This window comes from Aotus nancymaae, unplaced genomic scaffold, assembly GCF_030222135.1.
Source record: "Aotus nancymaae isolate 86718 unplaced genomic scaffold, 86718_ANA_hifiasm-v0.15.2.pri h1tg000003l, whole genome shotgun sequence".
Lineage (NCBI taxonomy): Eukaryota > Metazoa > Chordata > Mammalia > Primates > Aotidae > Aotus > Aotus nancymaae.
The window spans coordinates 21,464,408-21,483,105 of record NW_026988414.1 but is presented as its reverse complement, the minus strand read 5'-3'; the positions used below and the strand labels follow the sequence as shown (position 1 = coordinate 21,483,105).

The window sequence follows — 18,698 nt, the reverse complement described above, 5'->3', positions numbered from 1 at the left end:
ACCGTGCCTGGCTGACACAAATCTATTATAAAAAACTTAAAATTTATCAAAACTTACATACACAAACCGATTGCACATGGTACCTTCCATAGTTGAGAGAAATATGAACAAATGCAAAGATGTAGTATTAGATCATAAGTACGTAAAATTAATTTAGCACAACTGTACCATTATAATAATTTTGTAGCCACCTCTGTTGCCATTGTGGTGAGCTTAAGTATTGCAAGTATTCCCTTAAAACACTATGAGATGCTCATCATCTCTGAGTGAGCCTTAATCATTCCAGTAAAGTGTGTATCACCATAAGATGTGATCGCTGGCAGTTCTTGCATATTTTTCAGTGTTTAGTGCAATACTACAATGCTTCAATAACACCATGAGACCCATATGAGGTGCCATTAGTGATGCTGGAAGTGCTCTCAAGAAGCAGAGAAAAGTCATGACATTACAAGAAAAGGCTGAATTGCTTGATATGTACCATAGATCGAGGTCTGCAGCTGTGGTTGCCTGTCATTTCAAGATAAATGAATCCGGCATAAGGACCAATATTAAAAAAAGAAAACAAAATTTCTAAAGTCATCACTGCAGCTATGCCAGCAAGCGTGAAAACTTTACATTTTTTGCAAAATCCCTTTATATCTCATATTAAAAATGCAGCTTTTATGTTTATGTAGGATTGCTGTAAGAAAGGTATACCTATAGACTCTAATATGATTAGAGAAAAAGTAAAGTCATTGTATGACAACTACTTGGTTTGGTCAGTTTGGTCTGCAAACTTTTTCTGTGAAGGACCAGATAGTCACACAAAAGTAGCTATAGATAATAGATAAACAAACAGGCATGGCTGTGTTCCAATAAAACTTTACAAAATGGGCACTGGGCTGAATTTAGCCTACGGGGCTTTGTGTCATGGTCCATGTCCTATATTAAAATGTCGTTTGATCATGCTGGGCATGGTGGCTCATGCCTATAAACCTAACAATTTGGGAGGCTGAGGCTAGAGGATTCCATGAGGTCAGGAGTTTGAGACCAGCCTGGGTAACATAGCAAGGCCCTGGCTCTGTTTAATAAATAAATAAGTAAATAAATGTCTCTATTTTAATAAATGGATGTATTTATTAAATATATATATTTAATCAAAGAGAACAAAAATACCTAGAGACATAAATAAGTATGTGAGTCACTACATATCAAGTTGGACACAGTGGCTCATCATAAGGTGACAGAATCATATCTGAGTACCTTCCAACCATTGCAGATTGGGAAGAATTGTGTGATTCTGTAGATAAGAGGGGGATGGGTTAGATGACTTCTGCTATTGAACTTCTAGAGCTGTTTGAACTTCAGTCACTTTTCTTTTATATCTCCTAGATTATTAATTAGTCTTTAAGATTTTCATGATAGCTGGGCACAGTGGCTCATTTCTGTAATCCCAGCAGTTTGGGAGGCAGAGGAGAACCAATCGCTTGAGATCAGGAGTTCGAGACCAGCCTGGCCAACATGGCAAAACACATCTCTACTAAAAATACAAAAATTAGCCAGGCATGGTGGCAGGCTCTTGTAATCCCAGCTACTCAGAAGGCTAAGGCATGAGAATTGTTTGAACCTAGGAGGTAGAGGTTGCAATAAGCTGAGATCGCACCACTGAACTGCAGCCTGGGTGAGAGTGAAACTCTGTCTCAAAAAAAAGATTTTCATGATAACTAAATTTCAAGAGGCTACGTGGTCCCATGGAAAAAGGATTGAACTCTTGACTATGTTACTGATTACTTGTGTGACAGTAAGAAAGTCACTTAATCCCTTATGAATAAGTACTTTCACTTATAGGCGTTGGTCTCAAAGCATGCTTCTCCAGAGCAGGAGTGTTTCTTGAATTGAATTGAGCTGTTCCGCTGCTAAAATGCCCAGATTAAATATTGTTTCTAGGCGTGTCTGTGAAGGTGTTTCTGGATGAGATTAACATTTCAATCTGCATACTCAGTCAATTAGATCACCTTCCCCATTTGACTGGGTACCATCCAATCCATTACGTGACTGAATAGAAAAAAAGGCAGAAGGAGGTGTTCGCCCCTTTCTTTCCTGTCTCACTGCTCCAGCTGAATATCTCATCTAATCTCCTCTTCTGGGACCGGGATTTATACCATCAGCTCCTTTGGTTTTCAGCGTTTGGACTTGTACTGAATTATACCACTGGCTTTTCTGAGCCTGTAGCTTGAGATGGTGGATCGTGGGACTTCTCAACCTCCATAATCCTGTGAGTCAATTCCTCATAATAACACAGACACACACAGACACACAGACACACACACACACACACAATCAGTTTGTCCAGAGAACTTTGACTAATACACCCACCAATAGTCTGCACGGTTTCTACCTTACCTGTAGTAGACATTGCCTGCCCCAGAATCTACAATTTAAGTTGCTAATTTAAAGTGCCAGTAGTAGATCATGTTGTTCCTCAAAGGATACCATGAACTCTTATCACTTTAAACCTAAACAAGTTTGAGAACTGTGATTTATAAAAATAGGGATTAGATGACTTGGCCTACCTCCCTTACTGAGTTGTTGTGAGGTAAAAATCAAAGGAGATCATAAAAGGAAACTAGCTTTAAAAGCAGTGGAGTGCTCCACAAATGCATGAGGTTGTGATTCTCCTTCATTTAATCCTAAGCCAACTGTCACTGGGCACCTGTACTAGGGCCTAAAGATCAATGACAGCGTTAAGACGTTTAGAAGTTAGGTAGAACTTAGTCTTAAGTTTACTGAAACAGTTTTCCTTTGGCCTGTCTAGGAAAAATCCTCTTCTCAATTTTGATAATCTATTTCACGATGAAAGCAGAACAACTCAAGTAGATTTAGAGCGCACAGCTCCTTAGCTAGGCTACCTTCTCTCTCTCTCTTTTTTTTTTTTTTTGGTGGGTCTTAATCCACACTTTTGCACATGTGATATGACAATCAAAAGAAGTGTTTGGAGCATAGAAGAGGTAGATTTTAGTGTATGCAAGTCCATTTTTCTAGAAGCTCTTGAATGAGCAGGTATATTGCTCAATTGCTTGTGACTTTTGCTGCTGTCACTTTTTGAATGATGCTCCTTGGGACATTTGCTGTAATCTAACTTGACAATTCCACCAGTGTGTACTGCATGTGCTGCAGGATGTGGGAAAGGCACAGGGCCTGTGATTCCTGGCTTGCCTAATATGAATTCTGGAACACAAACAACTTAGGGGAGCAGTTCTTGGCCCTGTAGTTGGTGCTTAATCACCCAGCCTTGTCACTTGGAAACAGTTTGGTGCTTGATCAAAATCTTTTGCACTCATTTTCCTCTATCACTTCCCCAGTTGCTTTCCTTTCTTTCTTCCCTCCATCCTCCTTCTCCAGGAGGAAAAGACAAAACAAGGAGCAAAGCCAATGCAGACATGCGGAGGAGATTATATGACCACTTTTTTTTTTTTTTGAGATCGGGGATCACTCTGTTGCCCAGTCTGGAGTGCATGACCATGGCTCACTGCAGCCTTAATGACCTGGACTTGAGCAATCCCCACAACTAGCCTCCTGAGTTGCTGTGACAACAGGTGCATGCCGCCATGCCTGGCTAGTTTTTTTTTTTTTTTAAATTATTTATTACTTGCAGAGATGGGGTCTTATTATGTTGCCTAGGCTGGTTTTGAACTCCTGGGCTCAAATGATCCTCCCATCTCAGTCTCCCAAAGTGCTGGGATTCCAGATGTAAGCCACCACACCCTCCCACACACACTTTCCATGAGATATTGGGGATGTGAGGAGTGCTCCTTGGTGATCATTGCACTACACTGCCGCAGCAATGAGTGGGTAGAAAAGGGCTTTTGTTTCCATAGTAGAATGTCATAAGCCAGTGTGTTGAGCACAGGACAACTGCAGGGACACAGATTCCTGGCAGGGAAGGGCAGTGACAACAAGTGTCGAAAGTCGCTTCACAACATAGATTCCAGAGACTCTTATGTTAAGGATCCAGAGCTGAAGAGAGGTGGAGTCTTCTGGAGGAAAAGAAATATTGAAAGGAAAGTGGGAAGAAGAGAGAAAGGGGGGTTCGGTTGGGGCCTCTCTCCTTGATGTCAGGGAACATCTATGAGGGAACATCACGAACGTCTGGGCAGGGAAGCCTCCCACTTTTCTGGAGAGCAAGAGGACTAAGTTGGAATAAGAGGGGCAAATGCCTGATTATTTTTACTCCTAAATTCTCACTAAGTCTGCTAAGTTTTGGTTTATTGCGTTTATTTCAGACAAAATTATTGAAACTTCTTGGGATTTTGTGTGTGTGCGTGTCTGTGTGTGTGTGTGTTCCCATGTGTTTTTGATCAAAAGGGAATGCAGTCAAGATGTTTGCTAGCATGGGAAAGGAGAGTTCATCCCCATGTCAAGTCAATGTCATATAATTTTACCCTAAAGAATGGATGATAAGGGGATCTAGTCAGGGAAGATCCCCAAATAGAGAAGGCATCCAAAGGATCAAAGATGAGGAACCTATTGCCTGGTTGAGTGAGGAGGCCAAGGACACAGCTTGGGTCATACTGTTATCCTTTCCACATACCCTCCATGCTTCAGTGTGGACAACTGATTCTTAATCTTAAATAAAGTCATATGACCATGTACCTTCAAGCCCCACTTGCAACCACACTGCTACACTTAGAGAGCCACCAATCTTTGTACTGTAACAGTGATGTCCAGTGCATTCTCATACACTTTTATTATAATCCAGAAAGATTACATAGAGCATGATAGCTGTCCAGGATTGCAATTTATCTGCTGTTTTTGAGACTGTGACTGGGGAGAATCTAAACTGAGGGAAGAAGTACATCCTCCTGAAGGAAGGGCTAGAGGCGGTGGCCAAGGTTCTGTTCTTCACTCTTTTATAAATGACAGTGTCACTCTGGGTAAGTCCCTCACTCTCTGAGCTTCATTTGTAAAATGCGAAAATCAAGAGAGGCCCTGGTCCTTAAAGATCTTAAGGACTTTACTAGTGCCTTCCCCGCTTCTGGTTACAACATTGCAAAGAGTTGTGCTGTCGCGGATACTGGCCTGTTAAGATTCTTACTGCTGAAGCTGCTTTGGGGAAGGACACATTTCCTGGGAGAATGTGTGAAGCTGAAGATCACCATGCCAGGAAAAAAGGGGAATGATCATATAAGCAATAGGAAGGCAAAATAAGGGGTAGGGTGTAGCCTAGATATTGCTGCCAAAAAGACAGGCCTCCATGCATGTTGATATGAATCACCAGGGAGCTTGATGACAAGGCCGATAGTGGGTGGAGAAGGAAGTTTAAATGTATGACACGGAAAGACTCTAAGAGGCGTCTTAGCAGGGAAGAAGCTGGATCTAGCCAACTCTTCCTTTCCATGTTTTACACTTAGTTATCAGGGAAAACAACGGGGTGGGGGTTGGAGAGGACTTGTTAAGATCTAGAGTAGCGTTCTACAATAACTCATACAAACAGAAACAATGATACTTAGGAAAGGGCCTTTCCCAAATCAAGGCTCAGGTTTTCAAAGAGCTCATATGTTGTTTTTTTCTTTTATCTTGATGTTCATTTTTTGTTAGAAACAGCAGGGCTTTGAGAACATAGCTCTAGGGAGAAATACCATAAGCCTTTTCACAGACCCAGAAAATACCTCTATCTCTGGGTAGAGAAAATACCTCTGAGTCTTCAACCAGTAATTTGCCTAAGCCTATAGGTTTCCATATGCCAAATATTATACTGATACAATGCCAGGCATTGAAGATTTAATCTTAGTTCTTGTTAAACCTAAGGTATCATGTTTGTAAGATAAATCATTAAATTGCCAATCATACTATGCCTTGCTATTGTAAGATGCATTCCAATTTCAGAGATGTTAAGATATGTAAAATACATATTATATTTATATTGGATGAACACAACATGTTAAATAGCATAACTGTTGAATTTTGTGATTTATGTTTAAGTCTAACTGCTACCTAGACACTGATTTGAGAATACAGTGAAGTGACTCTGCCAAGAGTTTATTAGTCCCCAAGGCTTTACTTTAATACCTGAGTCAGAATCCTGAACACCAAGCCTGTAAAATTCCACTGGGAGAGTCTCTGGTATCGTGTTGACAGCAGAGACACCAGGTGGGGATAAGTTATAGGAAAACAGATTGTCTTGGCAAATTGATAGCACAGTCCAGCAGGCCGAGGACCAGCTACTCTTCAAGTTTAGTTCCAAGGACTTGAGAGAGTACCTCTCTCAATACTGGCCTTTGTTTTCAAGGACACTAAAGCATAAAATTCATAAGCTTGCATGTGTACTTACTGTTTGTGAGACCCCTTGATCCTTACAGCAACATCAGTTAAGAGTGGACCCTATGATTGCTTCCATTACACAGATGAGGAGAGAGGCATCCAAATCACGTGGCTAGTAAAGGAAAGGACCAGGGTTTGAATATGGGTGGTTGAATTCCAGAGCTTGTGCTTTTAATCTCTGCACCCATCCATGAGAAATAAACCTTGCTATCAAAGCAATTCAGACATGCAAACTAGCCATGATATAAAGAAAAAAGTGCTTTGACAGACGTGTGTAAAGTGATGCAGAGTCTGAAGGATGAAACAATTAAGTTCAGGGATCTTACATATTAATAAAAGCTCTGAGGCTGGGTGCAGTGGCTCACACCTGTAATCTCAGCACTTTGGGAGGCCAAGGCAGGTGGATCGCCTGAGGTCAGGAGTTCGAGACCAGCCTGGCCAACATGGTGAAACCCTGTCTCTACTAAAAATGCAAAAATTAGCTGGGCCTGTGGGTCATGCCTGCAATTCCAGCTATTCGGGAGGCTGAGGCAGCAGAATCACTTGAACCTGGGAGGCAGAGGTTGCAATGAGCCAAGATTGCACTGTTACACTCCAGCCTGGGCAAGAGTGAAACTCCATCTCAAAACAAACAAACAAACAAACAAAACCCCGAGCATAAGAGCAAGTCAGGTACATTGTCTTTTTAAGAAGGGATTTATCCTAATATTCTATAATTTCAGACCATGGGTTTCCTAAATGCCATGCATTTGTGTATTTGTGGACTGAATAGTCAATGTATTTATTCCAAGGCTTATTACCTCATAGTCAGTAAATGTGGTTTAAACAAATTTTTTGATTGTAGAAAACGTCCAGCACACACAAAAGTATAAACAGGTGCGTATGCTGAACCCCATCTACTCCTTGCTCAGCTATTATCAACATTTTGCTCTGCTTGCTGTTGCTATATTCACCTTCCCTATCTCCTTATATACTTTTTTCTTTTGGGGGAATTTGAAAGCAAATCCAAGCATTTATGTAATTTCACTAGTAAATACTTCAGTATAGTTATCTAATATACAAGATCTTAAAAAAAATCAAAATTATTCCAACCAATGGCATTAACAATAATTAGTAATAATTCCAAATATTCATTTAATACTCAGTCTTTGTTCAGTTTTCCTGATTAATAAATGTGATTTTAATGGAAAACTTCTACTTCTTTTGTGTCAACTAGAAGTAGATAGTTATTCCTCTCAGATCTATTCACGCCGTATTTGTAAAAATAGAAAACCTTTCTGATGAGCAATTTAGGTTAAGAAATATAAATAAAATCAAACATTTTTTATAAACAGCACATGGAGTATACCTTTATTTATAAGGTTAAAGACTCAAAGTAGATTTTAAAACAAACACCTGGCAATGATAGAGACGACCCAGCATGTGCTCAGGTGAGTCCTGTTGAGCAGGTGCCCTGCAGAAATTCACAAATCAAGGGGTAAGATGGTCAGTTTGCTCAGGAAGGCTGAGCAAGTAACTCCTGAATTCTGTTTTATGCTTTTTCTTTGATCAACATCATTTGTCATCACTGAATGCCTCTCAAAACTGCATTTGGATGTAATATGTGCTAAACTTTTCTCCGGCACGCTCTGAACCAACCCAGTCTTCAAGGTAACTATTCTTATTTTATCTTTCGGACTTTTTTTTCCTGTCTTTGACTTTGGAAAGGCAAACGATGAAAACAGAATTGAAAACTTAGGTTGTTTTCCTCTGAAAGAGTAATATATATCTGTACATGGACTCATACATACACACACAAACATTATATAAAATATTGTATTATGTGGAACCTTCCCTAAATGCTTTTTTTTTTCTTTGAGATGGAGTTTTGCTCTTGTTGCCCAGCTGGAGTGCAATGGCACAGTCTCGGCTTAATGAACCTCTGCCTCCTGGGTTCAAGTGATTCTCCTGCCTCAGCCTCCCAAGTAGCTGTGATTACAGGCACTTGCTACTGCATGGGATAATTTTGTATTTTTAGTAGAGATGGGGTTTCACCATGTTGGCCAGGCTGGTCTCCAACTCCTGACCTGAGGTGGTATGCCTGCCTTGGCCTCCCCAAGTGCTGGGATTACAGGCGTAAGCCAATATGCCCGGCCTCCTAAATGCTTTTTGAAGTTGTATAAAAGCTTTTCTTCTTGCATCAGTCTCTATTATTTCATTCTTTCCTCAGTATTTACTGAGCACTTACTTTATGTCAAGTTTTACCAAGTATTCATTGGTGAAAAAATACAATGCTTGTCTCAAGGAGGAAGAGAAGCATCAAATAATAAATGTCTGCCATGGGCTAACCCTGGAACCATCATGGAAGGGCAACTACTGGTCAGGGAGAGATCAGAAGAAAGGTTTACATACAGGAGGAGGGAAAGGCAGCAGGAAGAAAAGGAATCAAGTCGATGAGTTCAGGTGTACCATATTTCAGGAGGTGAAATGAGGCGAGAAACCAGATGGAATTATTCAGAGTAGTTAGTTCAGTGTCCCATTCTCATTCCTTCTTTGGGCACTTTTATACTCCTGGTTGTCTTATAGTAACTGTAAATTATAAGAACTGTATTCAACTGTATTACAATATAAAGCATAAAGCAAATATACTCTGAAGAACAACTATGTGTGGTCTAGTTAGCTTCACCTTGGAGGTGGGTATGGTTTGTGATACTGGGCTTATTCAGCTGGACCAGATCACAAAGATTGGTGCTGCTTCTTCGATTAGGGGGAAGGAAGACTCTGACTTGTATAGATTTGCTTTTCTTTTAGTTTACTACAAAACTAGCAAAATATTAGAATAGTGATTTACATGAGATCAAGAATATAAATGAGTGGGTGTGTCTTCCTGTTGCCTCCCTAGTTCTACCTGGTGAGATTATCAAAGTTTGATGATCTTGGAAGCCTGTGTAGGGTGAAGAATTAACCAGAACTGTTGTAACTTTCACTCTTCCAGGAGCCACTTTAGCACTCAATAATCAATTCTATTAACATATAAGCATCATCTTGCTGCACCATGATGAGAGGCATCTGGGCTTTATTTCTGTATTTTTGGACCTACTCAAGGTTCAAGTATGGCAAGCTGGGTAGTGGCTTAACACCAAAGTCATAAACTATTTTGCTAGGGACAAAATGTTTGTGGGGTGTGTGTGCGTGTGTGTGTGTTTGGGTTTAAGAGTGCTTCTGGATATATCTTACCTGTCACACTTTTGGATCTCAATGTGTCTCTCACACACACACACGCTTCTGTGCACATACACAGAGTATATTCATTTTATAGTTGGATGTCTACATTGGCTTCTGATATGGTTTGGATTTGTATCTCCATCCAAATCTCATGTCAAGTTGTAATCCCCAGTGTTGGAGAAGGGGCCTGGTGGGAGGTAACTGGATCATGTGGGCAAGCTTCCCACTTGCTGTTCTTGGGCTCGTGAGTGAGTTCTCACGAGATTTGGTTGTTTAAGTGAGTAGCCCCTTCCCCTTCTCTCTCTTCCTCCTTCTCCAGTTACGTAAGATGTGGCTGCTTTCATTTTGCCTTCTGCCGTGATTGTAAATTTCCTGAGGACTCCCAGCCATGCTTCCTGTACAGCCTGCAGAACTGTGAGACAAACCTCTTTTCTTTATAAATTACCCAGTCTCAGGTAGTTCTTTATAGCAATGGGAGAACAGACTAATATAGTTTCTCAGTTCTACTCATTGGCATTGCTGACACATAGGAACTCTGGAATGGGAAAAAGCAGAGCGCACTCTCCCAGTGCACTATATAAGTTGGACTTAGAGTGGGGATGGGAGGTTTAGGACAAAGTTAACAGCATCCGAGAACTCAAGAACACATAAATGGTGGAAAAATAATGTGGGAGGCGGTGAGTAGGGTCAGGTGAGAACTGGGAGTAAAGGGAAGTGGCAGTGGTAAAGGAGATAACTCGTGCAAAGGCCTCAGGAAGAGAACATGGTGTATTCAGAGAACTGAAAGTCATGCATCATGTGGTCTTTTTAATGTTGCAATTATGACTTATGGAACATTTGTGCTGTCTTTTAAATGTAGCCCAAGGTTATTTGGTGGAATTCTCACATAAACCAATGTTACTTTGTGATTAGGAACATTTTTTCTTTTTGCAAATATCAGAAACATAAACTATAATAATAAACCACCACAGTTGTAAAGCTTACATGGGGTTGAAATTGCCAGGGACATGGCCTAGCTAAGGTTCGTTCTCTGGAAAGCGTGTTATGACTGACTTCTCTGATCCCCAGTCTTGAGTCTCAGGTGTTAGGCTGTAATTTCCAGGTGGTGTAGATGTTGCTTCTCTGTGCCTCAGGTTTCTTAAATGGAAAGAAGAGGAAGCTTTGCAGAAGTCACTGAGACAGGTTGAAGGAGGGTTGAGCAGAGAAAGGGACACTGACATTTATTCAGTCATCATTACATGTTAGGCACCTGCATAGTTTTTAGTTCAATTTATGAGATAATGTAGGAGAAAATGTATGTTAAACTACAAAGCAGAATACAAACTATAAGGTATGTAATAAGGATTTTGGAAGTATTTCCCCATTTGACGATGTGTTCCATAGATTCTCAGTAATTGCTCTTGTGAAGAATGTGGTATGATTGAGAAATGGATGTGGGTAGCTTCTGCTACTTTTTTGTGGTCTTTACTTTAAACCATTCTTACAGGTTTTTCTAGTTTGTCAGTTCTCTGTTGCCCTTACTGATAGGATACACCTTAACTTATAGAAACGTAAACCAGCTTGAACACTGCTGGGAAAGTAAAAAGGTCCAGGGGACATAATGAAAGGTGGAATGTCTATGATTCAGAAAGGTGAGGATTAGGCATTGTAATTAGGCAGGTCAGGACTTAGGAGGGTGGAGTGACCTCACTTGAAGATGATTTGTGCAAGGAGTGGGTGTGATCAGTATTTCCTCCAGGGAGACAGCAGTTTGTACTGTAACTCTTACAAATGCCCAGACAGCCTATATCTTTGTGTGTGTGTATGTGTTTAAAGTTGGTTGGTTTGCTTCACAAAACTTGAGAGCCCAGAAATACTGCACCCAGGAGCATGTATTTTAAGTGGCTTTGCCTGCTGATTCTTGCAGCTGGGAACATGGAGCTGCAGTGCAATGTGTTTGCTCTTTTTTTTTGTTTGTTTGTATAAATTTATGGAGTACAGTATAATTTTGTTATATGCATAGATTATATGTAGTGGTGGGGCTCAAGGCTTTTAGGATATTCATTACCTGAATAACATACGCTATACCCATCAAGTAATTTATCATCATCCAGCCCCCTCCTGCTCCTCTCCTGAATCTCCCTTGTCTATTAGTCCACAGTCTGCATCCGTGGGTGCAAATTATTTAGCTCCCACTTGTAAGTGAGAAAATGTGGTATTTGACTTTCTGTGTCTCAGTTGTTTCAATTAAGATAACAGCCTCTAGATTCATCCATGTTGCTGCAAAAGACATAATTTCATTCTTTTATATGGCTGAATAGTATTCCATTGTACATTTTCTTTATCCAATCATTTGCTGGTGAACACTTAGGTTGATTCCATATCTTTGCTATTGTGAATAGTGCTGCAATAAATATATGAGTGCAGGTATCTTTTCAAAAACAATGATTTACTTCCCTTTGGGTAGATACCCAGTAGAGGGATTGCTGGATTAAATGGTAGTCCTATTTTTAATTCTTTGAGAAATCTCCATACTGTTTTCTATGGAGGTTGTATTTATTTACATTTTCACTAATGGTATATAAGCATCCCCTTTTCTCTGAATCCTTGCCATCTGAAATTTCTTGTCTTTTTCATAATAGCCATTCTGACTGGCTGCTTCTCATTATTTTCAAATTAGTCAATTGCTTTCAGGTTCCATCCAAACCTATGCTTTCAGCCCAGGCCACCTTGAATGGTGGGTTATAAGATAATTGGGGGTGGGGCAGAATAAAGGTCCCTGCCTTAAGGTCAGAGTTAGGAGAGAATCATGAGTAATTAAATATGATCTTTAAAAAAAATGAGTGTTGCTGCTGCTATGTTGGTTGAGGAAGCATAAAGTGATTCTGATGTAACTTGGCTGATAAACTTGAGATATTGTAAGTATCCATCTCTTTGGATGTCTCTTACCTGAAGAACCCATAAAGTACAAAGATATGCTGTAAAAATGTACGGATAATTTTAATAATTGATTTTTGAAATTCCTTAATTTGATCACAAGCAATATTTTCCTTCTGAGTACACAAATGGCTCAAACTTTATTAACATTTTCTCTTAGTAATAGTTTCTATTTCTATATTAAACTAATCATCATCTTGATCTGAACTCTTCACTAGAGATTCCCAAGGTTGTGTCTAAACAAAACTAAACAGAGGCAAGATCTTTACATTTACAGAATAGATGCTAATGCACTTGTCAGGTTACTTAGGGTAATAAAAAATTACATCTATATATGCACACACATTAATGTGGGACTTCAATTAATTTTTATGAACATGATTCCTTTTATGAATATGAAAACACATTTACAAATATAAAAATGGAAAAAGAAAATGTGGTACACACATACACACACAGAGTGGAATACTATTAAGCCATAAAAGGAAGGAAATCCTGCCATTTGCAATAACATGAATGAATCTGAAGGACATTATGCTGCATGAAATAAGCCAGACACAGAGAGACACATACTGTATGATTTCACTTATATATGGAATCTAAAATAGGCAAACTCATAGAAGTGGAGAATGTAATGGTGGTTGCCAGGAGCTAGGAAGGGGAGGGGTGGGGGAAATGAGTAGATGTTGGTCAGAGTACTAACCTTCAGTTATAAGATGTATAAGTACTGGGAATCCAATCTACATCATGGTGACTGTAGTTAATAATACTGTATTGCATACTTAAAACTTGCTAAGAGAATAGATTTTAAATGTCCTCACCACCACCTAACTCCTCCAAAAATGATAAATATGTAGGGTGATGAATATGTTCATTAATTTGATTGTGATAATCATTTCACAGTGTATGCGTATATCAAATCATCACATTGTACATCTTGAATATATACAATTGTTGTCAATTATACCTCAATAAAGCTGGAAAAAATAAAATGGGCCAAAAAGTTATGCCAACTTACACTCTCACTATCAAAGCATAAAATTTTCTGTTTCATCCCACATTTGCTAGCATTAGTTATTAACATTAAAAGTAAGTCTCTGCTAATCTGAAAAGCAAAAGGGTTTCCACTGTTGTTTGAATTTGTGTACTTTGTGAGGTGGAACAGTTTATCACATACATACAAAAATGAGTTTATTTATTTGGTGGGTTGTCTGTGTGTTCTTTAGTTTCATTAAGTCTTTTTTCCCATTTATATGATAAAGGTAGTATAAGAAAAACATGATTTCTTGGTCTCTTATAAGAAATTTGGCAACATTTTGATTATGATTTTTTGAATGGCCTCTTGAACTCTCCATTTACTTATGCTGTCAAATCTGCTCAGCATCCCACTATGATTTTACTGTAACTTCTAGGTTTTTTTAATCCTTCAAATGTTTGAGAAAATTAACTCTAAACACAATTTTTATGGTTTTCATATCAATATTTACTTCACAATCCACCTTGAATTATTTTTATATGGTAAGAATTCAAAAATATTTTCAAATTTTTACTAATTGTCTAATATCAGTCACTTGATATTTTTCTCTCTTGTTTTCTAATACTTTATAATAAAAATTTCACTGACTATTGAGGCTTTATTTTTTGTGTGTGTGTGGAAGGCTTTCTTGATCACTTATGAGGTTTTTTGTTTGTTTGAGACAAAATCTCACTCTGTCACCCAGGCTGGAGTGCAATGGCACGATCTTGGCTCAACCTCCGCCTCCTGGGTTCAAGTAATTCTTCTGTCTCAGCCTCCTGAGTAGCTGGGATTTCAGGCATGCACCACTATGCCTGGCTAATTTTTTGTATTTTTCAGTATAGATGGGGTTTCACCATGTTGGCCAGGCTGGTCTTGAACTCCAGACTTCAAGTGAACCACCCGCCTCAGCCTCCCAAAGTGCTATGATTACAGGCATAAGCCACTGTGCCCAGCCACTTATGAGTTTTAAAATAAAATATTTGAATTTATATAAATAGATTGTCACATTGATGCTTTTGTGATTCTTGATCCAGCATATAGTATTTTAATTACTGTAGCTTTTTATTATGTTTTAACTTTTCAAAAGAAGATACTTTTCATTTTCTCTAAAATATTTTAATTTTCCATTTTGATTTTGTTTGTAATAAACATTAGAATAGTTTGGTCATAGTCCCCACAAAAACCCAATATGGCAAATAGAATTGAAACTATATGAAGCTTGTAACTTCATTTGGAAAAAAAAAATCACATCTTTAGGACATACAGTTTTCTCATCCAAGAAATGGCACACTTCTCCACAAGCTGAGCATTGATAAATGTTTATAGGTATATTTTCTTTTCTTTCTTTCTTTTTTTTTTTTTTTACTTTTGTGTCTGATTTTTTTTAAAATTTTACTTTAGGTTCTGGAGTACATGTGCAGATCATGCAGGATTGTTGCATAGGTACACACATGGCAACGTGGTTTTCTACCTCCATCCCTCCATAGGTATAATTTTCTAATTTTCTTCCTTAAGACTATATTTCTTATTTGTATAATACATATGTATATATTTACTGATATTGTGAGTGAATTTTTACTATATTTGCTACTTATAATTAATATGCAGGGAAGCTTTTTTTTTTTGTATATTTATCTGGTTCTCATCCAGTTTACTGGACTCAGTGCTTCTAATGGATTTTAATGCCTTTAGTTTTCAAAAAATATATCTCCTGCCAAAATGAAACTGTGACAATTTTCTCATTTTTATACTCTTTATTTATTTTATACATTATTTCTCTGGCTAGAACTGTAGAATAATGCTCAAGGTGAATGGGAATAGCTATTTTGCTTTGTTTCTGATTTAAAAGTGAGGCATGTAGTGGTTGATTATATAGGATTGATTATAATTGAATCAGATAAACTTTAGTATGCTGAACACTTGCTACTTTTTTAGAAATTTAAGAATGTGCTGAATTTTACTAAATTCCTTTTCGAAATTTATTGCTCTTATGCATTTCATATTGTATCATTGTAAAATACCATCTGCCTGTCAAGTATTGTTTTAAAAAATTAAATTTGCTAAATAACACCTAGTATTAGATATAGGTCAAAAATGCAGAAACAGTGGAATAGGAAGTTGATGAGTTTTCAGAGTAAGTCAGACTTGGGGTTCATTTGGCTTTGCTGTTTATTTTAGATCAGCTATTCAGAGTTTCACTTTCCTCATCTATAAAATAAAGATAATAATACATATCTCAATATAATTGTTGTGAGGATTCAAAGAAATAATGTCTTTACAAAACCTACTGCAATGTGTAGCACATATTAGTTGTTCAAAAACTGGTTTGAAAGCTAAAGTATATGATTGGTTTATAGTTTATTTTCATCTTTGTTAGGTTTTTGCATTCAAGTGATTTTTGGTGATTATCTGGCAGATATTACTCAATGTTTGTCATCTTTTTCAGCTTGTGGGATAGTTTATACAGCACTGGGAATGGCTTCTCCTTCAAAAATTTACTAGAAGATATATCTAGTATGAAAGATTATTAAAATTTCTGTTTTCCTACACTGGGTCTTCCGTGCATAGTATGGAAGAGTTTGAAATAATATTCTTCAATATTTTTAGTAGTATTATCTGTGACTCACATTTCTAAATATGTATTATTTTCACATGTCACTTGTATGGTACTTTACTTCCTTACATTCTCTGCATGCCAGGACTACTTTGACTTATGAAAATATAAACCTTTCAACCTGTTCAAAGCAACCCAATACAAACTCCACTTTGAAGGTGTATTTATTTAGTAGGTACTTTCAGAACTGAGAGTTTTTTTTTAAATTTTATTTTCCATTATACTTTAAGTTCTGGGGTACATGTGCAGAACGTGCAGTTTAGTTACATAGGTATACATGTTCAATGGTGGTTTGCTGCAACCATCACCCCATCATCTACATTAGGTATTTCTCCTAATGCTATCCCTCCCCTAGCCCTCCACCCCGTGTCAGGCCCCGGTGTGTGATGTTTCTCTTCCTGTGTCCATGTGTTCTCATAGTTCAACTCCCACTTAGGAGTGAGAAAATGCAGTGTTTGGTTTTCTGTTCTTGTGTCAGTTTGCTGAGAATGATGGTTTCCAGCTTTATCCATGTCCCTGCAAAGGACATAAACTCATCCTTTTTTATGGCCACATAGTATTCCATGGTGTACATGTGCTAAATATTCTTAATTCCGTCTATCATTGATGGGCATTTGGGTTGGTTTCAAGTCTTTGCTATTGTAAACAGTGCTGCAATAAACATACGTGTGCATGTATCTTTGGGATAGAATGATTTATAATCCTTTGAGTATATACCCAGTAATGGAATTGCTGGGTCAAATGGTATTTCTATTTCTAGATCCTTGAGGAAATGCCACACTGTCTTCCACAATGGTTGAACTAATTTACACTCCCACCAACAGTGTAAAAACGTTCCTATTTCTCCACATCCTCTCTAGCATCTGTTGTCTCCTGATTTTTATTTTTTATTGTACTTTAGGTTCTAGGGTACATGTGCAGATCATGCAGGATTGTTGCATAGGTACATACATGGCAATGTGGTTTGGTTGCCTCGATCTCCCCATTACCTATATCTGGCATTTCTCCCCATGTTACCCCTCCCCAACCTCCCCATCCCTCCCTTGTCCCCTCAGCAGACCCTAGTGTGTGATGCTCCCCTCCCTGTGTCCATGTGTTCTCATTGTTCAACACCTGCCTATGAGTGAGAACACTTGGTGGTTGATTTTCTGTTCTTGTGTCAGTTTGCTGAGAATGATGGTTTCTACATTCATCCATGTCCCTACAAAGGACACAGACTCATCATTTCTTATGGCTGCATAGTATTCCATGGTGTATATATGCCACATTTTCCTTGTCCAGTCTATCATCGATGGGCATTTGGGTTGGATCCACGTTTTTGCTATTATAAACAGTACCACAATGAACGTACGTGTGCGTGTCTTTATAATAGAACGATTTATAATCCTTTGGGTATATACTCAGTAATGGGATTGCTGGACCAAATGGAATTTCTATTTCTAGGTCCTTGTCTTCTTTTGAAAAGTGTCTGTTGTCTGTTCATATCCTTCACCCACTTTTGGATGTGTATGGTTTTTTTTTTTGTTTTTTTTTTTTTGTAAATCTGTTTTTGTTCTTTGTAGATTCTGGATATTAGCCCTTTGTCAGATGGGTAGATTGCAAAAATTTTTCCCATTCTGTTGGTTGCCAGTTCACTCCAGTGATTGTTTCTTTTGCTGTGCAGAAGCTCTGGAGTTTAATTGGGTCCCATTTGTCTATTTTGGCTTTTGTTGCCAATGCTTTCGGTGTTTTAGTCATGAAGTCCTTGCCTATGCCTATGTCCTGAATGGTTTTACCTAGGTTTCCTTCCAGTGTTTTTATGGTGTTAGGTCTTATGTTTAAATCTTTAATCCATCTGGAGTTAATTTTAGTGTAAAGTGTCAGGAAGGGGTCCAGTTTCTGCTTTCTGCACACAGCTAGTCAGTTTTCCCAACACTATTTATTAAATAGGGAATCCTTTCCCCATTGCTCATTTTTGTCTGGTTTGTCAAAGATCAGATGGTTGTAGATGTGTGGCATTGCCTCCGAGGCCTCTGTTCTGTTTCATTAGTCTATATCTCTGTTTTGGTACCAGTACCATGCTGTTTTGGTTACTATAGTCTTGTAGTATAGTTTGAAGTCAGGTAGCATGATGCCTCCAGCTTTGTTCTTTTTGCTTAGGATTGTCTTGGCTGTGTGGGGTCTCTTTAGGTTCCATATGAAGTTTAAGGTGTTTTTTTCCAGTTCTGTGAAGAAAGTCAATGGGAACTTGATGGGTTAGTACTGAATCTATAAATTACTTTGGGCAGTATGGCCATTTTCACAATATTGATTCTTCCTAACCATGAGCATGGAATGTTTTTTCATTTGTTTGTGTCCTCTCTTGTTTCCTTGAGTAGTGGTTTGTAGTTCTTCTTGAAGAGGTCCTTTACATCCTTTGTTAGTTGTATTCCTAGGTATTTTGTTCTCTTGGTAGCAATTGTGAATGGGAGTTCACTCATGATTTAGCTGTTTGTCTGTTATTGGTGTATAGGAATGCTTGTGATTTTGCACATTGATTTTGTATCCTGAGACTTTGCTGAAGTTGCTTATCAGCTTAAGGAGATTTTGGGCTGAGAGGATGGGGTCTTCTGAATATACAATCATGTTGTCTGCAAATAGAGACAATTTGATTTCCTCTTTTCCTAT

At 38.3% G+C, this 18,698-nt stretch overlaps 1 protein-coding gene across 1 annotated transcript in view; it reads right to left on the bottom strand.

Annotated features, from left to right (window-relative positions):
* The window catches only part of TXNDC8 (thioredoxin domain containing 8), a 43,267-nt gene extending 38,690 nt beyond the window's left edge, over window positions 1-4,577 (bottom strand). The window contains exon 1 of the mRNA XM_064375447.1: window positions 4,571-4,577. Within this exon, the coding sequence (XP_064231517.1) occupies window positions 4,571-4,577 (7 nt within the window). The remainder of the gene's footprint in view (window positions 1-4,570) is intronic.
* Window positions 4,578-18,698: the final 14,121 nt, after the last annotated feature.